This window comes from Urocitellus parryii, chromosome 14, assembly GCF_045843805.1.
Source record: "Urocitellus parryii isolate mUroPar1 chromosome 14, mUroPar1.hap1, whole genome shotgun sequence".
NCBI classification, from domain to species: domain Eukaryota; kingdom Metazoa; phylum Chordata; class Mammalia; order Rodentia; family Sciuridae; genus Urocitellus; species Urocitellus parryii.
The window spans coordinates 27,532,497-27,544,111 of NC_135544.1; the positions used below are offsets into that span (position 1 = coordinate 27,532,497).

At 36.2% G+C, this 11,615-nt stretch overlaps 1 protein-coding gene across 1 annotated transcript in view; it reads right to left on the bottom strand.

Annotated features, from left to right (window-relative positions):
• The window catches only part of Klkb1 (kallikrein B1), a 29,712-nt gene extending 26,861 nt beyond the window's left edge, over window positions 1-2,851 (bottom strand). The window contains exons 1-2 of the mRNA XM_026389461.2: window positions 2,789-2,851; window positions 2,096-2,154 (exon numbers count right to left, since the gene is read on the bottom strand). Coding sequence (XP_026245246.1) covers window positions 2,096-2,153 — 58 coding nt within the window. The 5' untranslated portion in view covers window position 2,154; window positions 2,789-2,851. The remainder of the gene's footprint in view (window positions 1-2,095; window positions 2,155-2,788) is intronic.
• Window positions 2,852-11,615: the final 8,764 nt, after the last annotated feature.

Here is an 11,615-nt window from a genome sequence, read left to right on the forward strand (position 1 = left end):
TTGGTGTTTTGGCTTATTCATAATTATCAAGCAGCCACATGGTCCTGATTGTAAGGCACTTCAAGGGTGTAAACTAGGACCAATGCTGGCCTGGGTGTTCCCATTCTGCAGTTGAGTCTTTGTGAACTGCCATGTCAGTCAGGGCACCTAGAAATGTATCAACTTTGGAGCTGAATGGAAAGAAAGTTCTAGTGCATTCCTGTCTATCCTCTAATCATCATAGCTCTCACAGTTTTTACATGTCCCTGAACATTGAGCAGATTGTTTGGTCTTGTTGAAAAAATTTACATGATCAATGAGGAGAAGCAAAGCATTCTAATTTTTTCAAAAAATTAAGCAACATCTGGGCAGGGTGGCACACACCTGTAATCCTAGCAGCTTGGGAAGCTGAGGCAGGAGGATTGTGAGTTCAAAGCCAGCCTCAGCAAAAAGTGACACTAAGCAATTCAGTGAGACCCTGTCTCTAAATAAAATACAAAATAGAGCTGGGGATGTGGCTCGGTGGTCAAGTGCCCCTGAGTTCAGTCCCCAGTACTAAAAAAAAATTTAAAAAAAAGAAAAAAAAAAAGAAAGAAAGAAAAAGAAAAAAAGTTAGGTGACAAATATAAAAAGATAATCTACTAAAGAAATGAAAGTGATTAGTAAGTATGTGAAAAATGGTAAGAATCACAAATCCATATAAGATAAAACAAAAAAATGTCAATTTACCCATAAGTTTAGCAAAAAGTCAAAATTAAAGAACCAGTGTTTTCATATTGGTTTTGATTCCAAGTAATAGAAAAACTAGTTCAAAGTAGCTTGGGTACAAATAAAATTTATTGGTCCAGAAGCCAAAAAGCCCATGGTAAATCTGGTTTTAGGAGTAATTGCATAATATATTCAATGTATAACATCAGTACACAATTTGTCTACATCAATTTGTTCTGTAGTGGTACCATTGATCTCATTAGGAGCCTTATTTCTAGGTCTAAGCCAAAGCGTTATTACAATACTTTGGCTCTATTGGGTCACTGCAGTCAGCAGGATGTGTGTACTTCCTGATTCAAGTCTGGCTGGGACATAAGCTCTGGCTCTGGTGTCAATAGCAGAAACCACATGGACCAAAACTGAGAGGCAGCAGATCTCCAGAAATAAATTTGGATACTGTTGCCCAAAAGGTGACAATATGCCTGGTCACAAGGCTACAGATGCCTATTAGAGTTGACCTAAGCAGATAATCGAGCATTCTCACATGCCAGTGGGAAGACTTATACTTCTTTACAGCATTAATGTGGTTTTTACATGGCAATGATTATGGTACAGAAATGCAATTAGGGATTGAGGGACAGATGGAGGAGAGGTATGAGTCAGAGTTAAAAAAAAAAAGCTTTCCTAAAAAAATTGTTTCTTATTACAAATATAAATCTCATCCAGTGGTATTTATCTTAGTCACACATCTAAGAGATCAATAAACAATCTTGGAGTAGTCATCTGAAGTTGTTATAGACTCAGAACCTACTCCTAGTGGTAACCCAGAGAATATTTCACCCAGCAATGACTAATGAAAAACAATGTGCAAAGTCATTCTGCAAATTAATGACATAAGTAAATCAACAATACCAAAACGTGGTGTTGAAAACTATTCATCGAGAATATCAAAGGTATGTTTTAGTAAGTTAAATTTAAGCCATTTCAGAAATTGTTCCTTAGTGGCCTAGAGTAAAATTACCACGTACCTGTCAGACACTTGATGGGACCCTGATGCTATGGTACTCCTTTTAATTTTTAGTGGTAAAAATAAAAATAGAAGTCGAATTATTCATTTTGAGATCTGCTTTGTAAAGAGTCATCTCCAAAAAGAAGCTTTTCTAGTACCTGCTCCAAGACGTCTCATTGCTAGGCTCCTCCCCCTGATAAATCATGTATGTTTAGGACAACATATCTGGGAAGAAGTGTCTTGCCTTCAAACATTGAAAGGATAATTCTCCTGAATTACCAGGGGCTGCCTCCTTCCTCAAAGCTGTATATTCTTGACCTTTCTCCAGGATGGTACAATTTGCCAGACTACTCATCTCTCAAACACCCTAATTTCATCTCTTGTAGATAAAATACTTACCACAGGAAACTGTAGCAAACAAACAAATGAAGTAAGCTGCGTGCTTGAATGAAAACATCCTAAAAAAAAAAATAACACATACATAAGTCTGTTAGTTGGGAATCATATTTAACAGACATTTAACACAAACCTTAATCTTAGATGATACAGATTTTCTTGTAACTGTCTGAGTTACAAATCAAAGCATAAGATTACCAATAGAGAGAGCCAGGACTTTTTAAAATTTCTTGTGGATTTTTTTTGTTTGTTGGTTTGGTTTTACTTTTTGTCTCTAGGAACTTGGAAAATTTAGAATGCTTCCCAAGATAGAGAATTGAAAGTTTTACACTATTATTGTTACCTTTTTCAGCTCTGTTGCTAATAATTTTGAAAAGAGAATTGATAGGGAAGAATTAAACAGTTGCTAAACCTCTTGACATAAATAAAAATACATTTATTATAATAGCAATAACACCAGTCCAGAATCTCTATGTATGAAATAGTAAAGCCCCTCTAAAAATGTTAAACCAATCAAATATTGTCTTTGATTTTAAAATGGCATGCAAATTTAAATATTTCCACATACAAGAGCATCAGTTTTTTCTAGACACTCAGAAAATTAGAACACAAACGAATAGATTCTTCACAAAGTAAAAATTATACTTTAGAACAAAACACTCTTTGGAAGCAACCAGAATAATAGAAATTTGCTACCTGAAAACACAATTGCTTCTGTGGTTCTGAAGACGAGGGAGTCTCTCGCCACTTAAAATTGAACACTCCTCTAGCGGTTCTTAATGTGGTACGGCAGGCAATATTTGCTTGGCTTCAATATTGACTTTGGGTCGCTGCTAACACTTTCAACTTTTTGTCCTGTCGAAATATTCCCTGAACACCCTCTTCCTGTATTCAGCTACCTAATATATTAACTATTTCATAGAGTAATATCAACAAGATGGCAGACTAGGATTTCTGGCACTCATTCCCTTGTGGAAACATTAGTTTGAACAACAACCCAAGCACAAAATACCTTCCCAAGAACTAAGGAATCTAGATGAGAGGTTAAAGTACCCAGTTGGACTACAGAAATAACAAAAAGGCATGTTGAAAACGTGTGGAAAAGACATTCCTCTCAATGAAGGAAAGAGAATAAGGCATATGCCCAATTTTGCTACAGATTTCAGCCCTAAGCCTGCCCTCGTGAATCTCAGGACCAGGGCAGCCACTGCAGAACCAGGCTTCAGGCAGGTTAGGTACCTTCAAACCCAACCTCCAGGCCCACCACATGGGCCCAGCAGCCTCTGGCTTATTTCAGACCAGGAAGACCCTGGAGCTCCAGATACTCCCCACAAAGCTAAGCTTGAAGCCTACCCCAGCTCCAAGCTTGTCCCTATGACTCCAGAGTCGAGGCTAACTCCTGAAGACCCAGGATTCAGACCCGTCCCATCACCAGACCTTCCCCAATGAACTCAGGTCCCAGACCAGGCTCAGTGAACCCAGCTGCCAAGCCCACTCCAGTGGGCCTAGTGGCCGTCTGTGGACTCAGAACAGATCCAACTCCATAGACGGAGGGATCAGGTGAGCTCAAAGTCAGGTTGGCTTCTGAAGTTTCCAGCTCAAGACCTCCCCCCGCCCAGTGTCAGGTCAGCCCTCAAGACTTTAAGCCAGTTCTTCTGCACAGGATCCTTGCAGCCTCACTCAACCTGTTCCCCAGTCATGCTTTTATGGACACAGTGACCAGGCCCACCCCAGTAGGTCCTGGTGCCAGGCTAGCTTCTCTGGACCTAAGATCTAGACCCACCCCTGCAGACCCATGTAGCACGCTATCCTTCTTGACCTCAGTAGCAAGCCTGCCCAAGGACCCCATCAGATAGCCCACCAAGAATTTCTGAATGAATTAATAATTAATGGCTTTCTTTGATAAAGTCAATTTTTATAGTCTAAAATAGGTGCTTACTTCTTCAAATGTGCAGACACCCAATATAAGGCTGCAAGGATCACAAATAATCAGGGGAAAATAACACAGCAAAGGAACAAAATGAAGCATCAGAGACTGGCTAAAAAAATAATGTCAGTTTACAAATTGCCTGACTGAGAATTCAAAATAATTATCTTAAATAAGTTCAATGACCTGCAAGTGAATACAGCTAGGTGACTAAACAAAATCAGGAAAACAATGCAGAAGTAAAATAGGTGATTCAACAAAGAAAGAATCAGCAAGCTCTGTGACAGTTCCTTTGAAATTAACCAGAGTAACAAAAAGAAAAAAAAGACTAGTAAAGAATGAAGAAAGCCTAAAGGACTTGTAAGACACAATTAAGAAAATTTATATGCATTCTAAGAATCCCAGAAGGAGCAGAGAAAGAAAAAAAAAACCTTTAAATGCTTATTTAAAGAAATAATGAAAATAAAATCTCAAATGTGAAGAAGGATATGAACATCCAGATCCATGAATCCCAAAGAAACCCAAATAGATTAAATATAAAGACATCTTCCCCCAATACACATTTTAATCAAATCATTAAAAGTCAAGGACAAAGAGAATGTTTAAAGCAACTATATACACAACTTGACACATACAAAGAAATCTGTATTCCCATCAGGGGAATTCTTAGAAATTTTGTAAGTCAGAAGAGAGTGATATGACATACTCAAAGTACAGTTACCAACTTATGATAGTTCAACTCTTTTTCCCTTTACAATAGTGCAAAATTGATACACATTAAGTAGAAATCTTGCTTCCAATATTGAATCTTGACCTTTTCCCAAGCTAGAAATATAAAGTATAATAATCCCTTATGATGCTGAGGAACAGCCATGAGATCACCAAGGTAAACAACCAACAATGTACAATCTATCATGTAGTTAAGCAGTGGTGTTTGGTAGGTTAGGTGTATCAGATACAATTTTGATTTGTGATTTTTACAACTTATTGATGAGTTTATTGTGACTTATCCCATTTTATGTCAGGAGCATCTGTACTGAAAGGGGGAAAAAAAAAACCCTGTCAAACAAGAATATTATACCCAGCAAAGCTGTCTTTCAAAAGTGAGATGGAGTTTTCCCAACAAATAAAAGCTATGGAAGTCATTATTACTAAACTTGCCTTGCAAAATACGCTAAAGGGAGTTCAATCATTGAAAAAAAAAAGGACACTAAGAAAATAAAAACATATGAATGAATAAAACTCAGTATAAAGGTAAGAATTGATCAAATTCAGAATGCTGTATTACTGTAGTGGTTGTGCAAAAATCTCTTTTAACTCTAGTAAAAGCTAAAAAAACAAACACTAGAAATAACTATAGTTATAATAATTTGTCAGTGGTTACATAATTTATATAAGGTATAATTTTTGATATGAATAACATAAAATGTAGGGGAAGAAGATCTTAAAATGTAGAGTATATCTATAAAACAGAAGTTAAGCTGTTCTCAGCCTAAAATAGAAGGTTATACCAATAATATAAACATGAAAAAATTACTTTTAATAGATCCATAAAAGATAAAGAATCAAAGAATAGCAGTATAAAAAATAATCAAATCACAAGGAAGGATATACAAAACAGAAAACAAATAACAAGATGGGCAGCACTAAGTTTTTACCTATCAATAATTACGTTAAATATATTTATGAATTAAATTCTATAATCAAAAGACAGATAGTAGCTGAATAGATTTTTTTTAAAATTATGTAATTTGGAGACCCAAAAAGGAAGCCCGGTGCCAAGCCAGCCAGACTGGAGGAGGAAGCCCGGCCCCGCCCCTTGTGCTAGTCCAGAGGAAACCCATCAACCCTTAAAACCCATCAAAGGGGGCGTGGCTGGTGCACGGTTCTGCGGCTGATCCAGGTACACCGTTTCCAACTCCCCCACCCTTAGCTGCAATAACTCAAAATGTTTCCCACAAGCTTTGGGGGGATGTAGCTATCAATGCAAAACAACAACTGTACAGGCACCTGGTTTCCACCTCAGAGACTAGAGTAGGGAGGATACAGGTGGAAGCTCATATCCTTTCACATTGGCTATATCCACCACCCTGAACACACAGAGGCTCAAGCTAGGAATAGACTACGCCATCTACTGGAAGAAAGGAAAACAGAGTTCTGAGAGACTTTTCTTTTCTTCTCTTTCTCTTTTCTTCTCTCTCTTACACAACCTCAACATATGTGAAACCATGATCTGTGCATGAACGACTGAATCACCAAAATAATATAATATAGAGGAATTGCATATGCCCCACCTTCCCCCATTTTTTTCCTTATTTCTTTCTTACTTTCTTTTTCCTTCTCTCTTTTTTCTCTTTTCTTCCTTGTTATTTTTTTTTCTTTTCTTTATTCTTATTCCCTCAATCCCACTTTCAACCCCCTAACTTTTACTATCTATACGTAGGGTAACTATCTAAATACAGATAGGAGGTTGAATCTATACATTCTTCAATAAATTACCAGTCTATTGGTTAGAGTTCTCCAAAGTTGTTAAGTTAGTTTAACCTCATACCCTCACTCCTTTCCCTCCAAGTATAACATCCTTCGTCTGAAATTCAGTTTTCTATATGCCACCAGATATAGTATGCCTTTTATGAAACTAATGACTATATTTTAAAATAACAATTGAAACCAATATCTATAGACTTAGATTCTAACTATAAATGTATTAATAATGAAAACTTGTGCTTAGATGATGTACTGTTGATATTGGGAACTGTTAACATTGTCTTTCTCCACAAAAGAGGGATTTTGGAGCTATATAAGAACAATGTAAATATATAAGGGGAAAACCATTAACACAATAGTTTCACAAAGCTAGAAAGAAACATGAGCAGTATGAAAAGACAAGGAAAGGAAGGACCACAAACAATGCAGGTCAATTCAACATTAGAAGAGGTAATATCTGCAGCTGATGGAATGTCAGATAAAGAGTTCAGGATATACATGCTTCAGATGATCTGGAGTCTCAAGGAAGACATTAGACAGCAAATTCAGACAATGAAAGATCACTTTGACAATAAATTACATAATCAAATCCAAGAAGCAAAAGATGAACTCTACAGGGAGATAGAGGATATAAAAAAACAAACAAACAGAAATCCTGGAAATGCAGGAAACAATAAACCAAATTAAAAACTCAAATGGGAGTATTACCAGCAGAGTAGAACACTTAGAAGATAGAACATCAGATCACGAAGACAAAGTTTTTCAACTTGAAAAGAACATAGACAGATCAGCGAGAATGTTAAGAAATCATGAGCAGAACATCCAAGAATTATGGGATAACATAAAGAGCCCAAACATAAGAGTTATTGGGATACAAGAGGGTATAGAGGTCCAAACTAAAGGAATGAGCAATCTGTTCAATGAAATAATACTAGAAAACTTCCCAGACTTAAAGAATGAAAAAGAAATCCAAATACTAGAAGCCTACAGGATGCCAAATGTACAAAATCATAAGAAATCCACACCAAGACACATAATAATGAAGATGCCCAACGTACAAAATAAGGAGAGAATCTTAAAAGCCACAAGAGAGAGGAAGCAGATTACATTTAGGGGTAAACCAATCAGGATAACAGCTGATCTTTCAACATAGAGTCTGAAAGCTGAAGATCCTGGAACAACATATTTCAAACATTGAAAGAAAAAGGGTTCCAACCAAGAATCGTGTATTCAGCGAAATTAAGCTTCAGGATTGAAGATGAAATAAAAATCTTCTCCGATAAACAAAAGTTAAAAGAATTTGCAGCTAGAAAACCAGCTCTTCAAAACATCCTTGGCAAAACATTACAGGAAGAGGAAATGAAAAATAACAATGAAAACCAACAGTGGGAGGTATTACAGTAAAGGAAAAACTAATCAAAGAGGAAAAACAAATCATGTTAAGTAACATAAATAACCAAATATGGCTGGAAGTACAAACTATATCTCAATAGTAACCCTAAATGTTAATGGCTTAAATGTACCAATCAAAAGACATAGACTAGTAGACTGGATTAAAAAAAGATCCAACAATATGCTGCCTACAGGAGACTCATCTGGTAGGAAAAGACATTCACAGACTGAAGGTGAAAGGTTGGGAAAAATCATACCATTCATATGGACCTCGGAAACAAGCAGGAGTGTCCATACTTCTATCAAATAAAACAGACTTCAAGCCAAAGTTAGTCAAAAGGGATAAACAAGGACACTACATACTGCTCAAGGGAACCATACACCAACAAGACTTAATGATCATTAATATATATGCCCCAAACAATGGTGTAGCTACGTTCATCAAACAAACTCTTTTCAAATTCAAGGGTCAAATAGACCACAACACAATAATCATGGGAGATTTTAACACACCTCTCTCACCACTGGACAGATTTTCCAAACAAAAGTTGAATAAAGAAACCATAGAGCTCAACAATACAATGAATAACTTAGACTTAATTGACATATACAAAATATACCACCCAACACTTTCTTCTCAGCAGCACATGGATCCTTCTCAAAAATAGGCCATATATTATGTCACAGGGCAAATCTTAGCAAATACAAAGGAGTAGGGATACTACCATGCATTTTATCTGATCATAATGGAATGAAATTGGAAATCAATAATAAAATAAGAAAGAAAAAATCCTACATCACATGGAGAATAAACAATATGCTATTGAATGAACATAGGGTTATAGAAGACATCAAAGAGGAAATTAAAAAATTCTTAGAGGTAAATGAAAACTCAGATACAACATATTGAAATCTCTGGGACACTATGAAAGCAGTACTAAGAGGAAAATTCATTTCATGGAGTTCATTCCTTAAAAGAAGGAAAAGCCAACAAATAAATGACCTCACACTACACCTAGAAACCTTAGAAAAAGAAGAACAAATCAGCAGCAAATACAGTAGAAGGCAAGAAATAATTAAAATCAGAGCTGAAATCAATGAAATCGAAACAAAAGAAACAATCAAAAAAATTGACAAAACTAAAAGTTGGGTCTTTGAAAAAATAAATAAGATTGATAGACCATTAGCCACGCTAACAACAAGAAGAGAGAGAACCCAAATTACTAGCTTAGAGGATGAAAAAGGCAACATCACAACAGACACTTCAGAAATACAGAAGATAATTAGAAATTATTTTGAAACCCTATACTCTAATAAAATAGAGGATAGTGAAGGCATTGATAAATTCCTTAAGACATATGAGCAACCCAGATTGAGTCAGGATGCTATAAACAACCTAAACAGACCAATATCAAGTGAGGAAATAGAAGAAGCCATCAAAAGACTTCCAACCAAGAAAAGCTCGGAACCGGATGGATATACAGCAGAGTTTTACAAGAACTTTAAAGAAGAACTAATACCAATACTCTTCAATCTATTTTTTGCTATTTCAGGAGATAGAAAAAGAGGGAGTACTTCCAAATTCATTCTATGAGGCCAACATCACCCTGATTCCAAAACCAGATAAAGACACTTCAAAGAAAGAAAACTTCAGACCAATATCCCTAATGTATAAGATAGATGCAAAAATCCTCAAATTCTGGCAAATCGGATACAAAAACATCAAAAAGATCGTGCACCGTGACCAAGTGCGATTCATTCCTGGGATGCAAGGCTGGTTCAATATATGGAAATCAATAAATGTAATTCACCACATCAATAGACTTAAAGATAAGAACCATATGATCATCTTGATAGATGCTGAAAAAGCATTTGACAAAATACAGCATCCCTTTATGTTGAAAACTCTAGAAAAATTAGGGATAACAGGAAATTACCTCAACATGGTAAAAGCTATATTCGCTAAGCCTCAGGCCAGCATCATTCTAAATGGAGAAAAATTGAAGGCATTCCCTTTAAAATCTGGAACAAGACAGGGATGCCCTCTCTCACCACTTCTATTCAACATAGTTCTTGAAACACTAGCCAGAGCAATTAGACAAAAGAAATTAAAGGCATAAATATAGGAAAAGAAAAACTTAAATTAGCACTATTTGCTGATGACATGATCCTATACCTAGCAGACCCAAAAAGTTCAGCCAAGAAACTTCTAGAACTAGTAAATGAATCCAGCAAAGTGGCAGAATATAAAATCAATACCAATAAATCAAAGGCATTCCTATATATCAGTGACAAATTCTCTGAAATGGAAATGAGGACAACTACTCCATTCACAATATCCTCAAAAATAAAATAAAATAAAATACCTGGGAATCAACTTAACAGAAGAGGTGAAAGATCTATACAATGAAAACTACAGAACCCTGAAGAAGGAAATAGAAGAAGACCTTATAAGATGGAAGGATTTACCTTGCTCATGGATTGGTGGAATTAATATTATTAAGATGGCCATATTACCAAACACACTCTACAGATTCAATGCAATTCCCATCAAAATCCCAATGACATTCCTTGCAGAAATAGAAAAAGCAATCATGAAATTCATCTGGAAAAATAAGAGACCAGAATAGCTAAAGTAATTCTAAGCAGGAAGAGTGAAATTGGTGGCATCACGATTCCAGATTTTAAACTATACTATAGAGCAATAATAACAAAAACAGCATGGTACTGGCACCAAAACAGGCTGGTAGACCAATGGTACAGAATAGAGGACACAGAGACAAATCCACAAAATTACAACTACCTTATATTAGACAAAGGTGCTAAAACCATGCAATGGAGAAAGGATAGCATTTCCAACAAATGGTGCTGAGAGAACTGGAAATCCATATGCAACAAAATGGAATTGAATCCCTTTCTCTCACCATGCACAAAAGTCAACTCAAAATGGATCAAGGAGCTAGGAATCAGACCAGAGACTCTGCATCTAATAGAAGATAAAGTTGGCCCTAATCTTCATCACATGGGGGCAGGCCCCAAATTTCTTAATAAGACACCTATAGCACAAGAGTTAAAACCAAGAATCAACAAATGGGACGAATTCAAACTAAAAAGTTTCTTCTCAGCAAGAGAAATAATGTGTAAGGTGAATAGGGAGTCTACATCCTGGGAACAAATTTTTACCCCTCAAACATCAGATAGAGCTCTAATCTCTAGAGTATACAAAGAACTCAAAAAGTTAAACACCAAAAAAGCAAATAACCCAATCAACAAATGGGCCAAGGACTTGAACTCTTCAGAAAAGGATATACAATCAATCAACAAATACATGAAAAAATGCTCACCATCTCTAGCAATCAGAGAAATGCAAATTAAAACTACTCTAAGATACCATCTCACTGCAATAAGAATGGCAGCTATTATGAAGTCAAACAACAATAAGTTCTGGTGAGGATGTGGGGAAAAAGGTACACTCATACATTGCTGGTGGGACTGCAAATTGGTGCAACCAATTTGGAAAGCAGTATGGAGATTCCTTGGAAAGCTGGGAATGGAACCACCATTTGACCCAGCTATTCCCCTTCTCGGACTATACCCAAAAGACCTAAAAAGAGCATATTACAGGGCCAGAGCCACATCAATGTTTATAGCAGCACAATTCACAATAGCTAGATTGTGGAACCAACCTAGATGCCCTTCAATAGATGAAAGGATTAA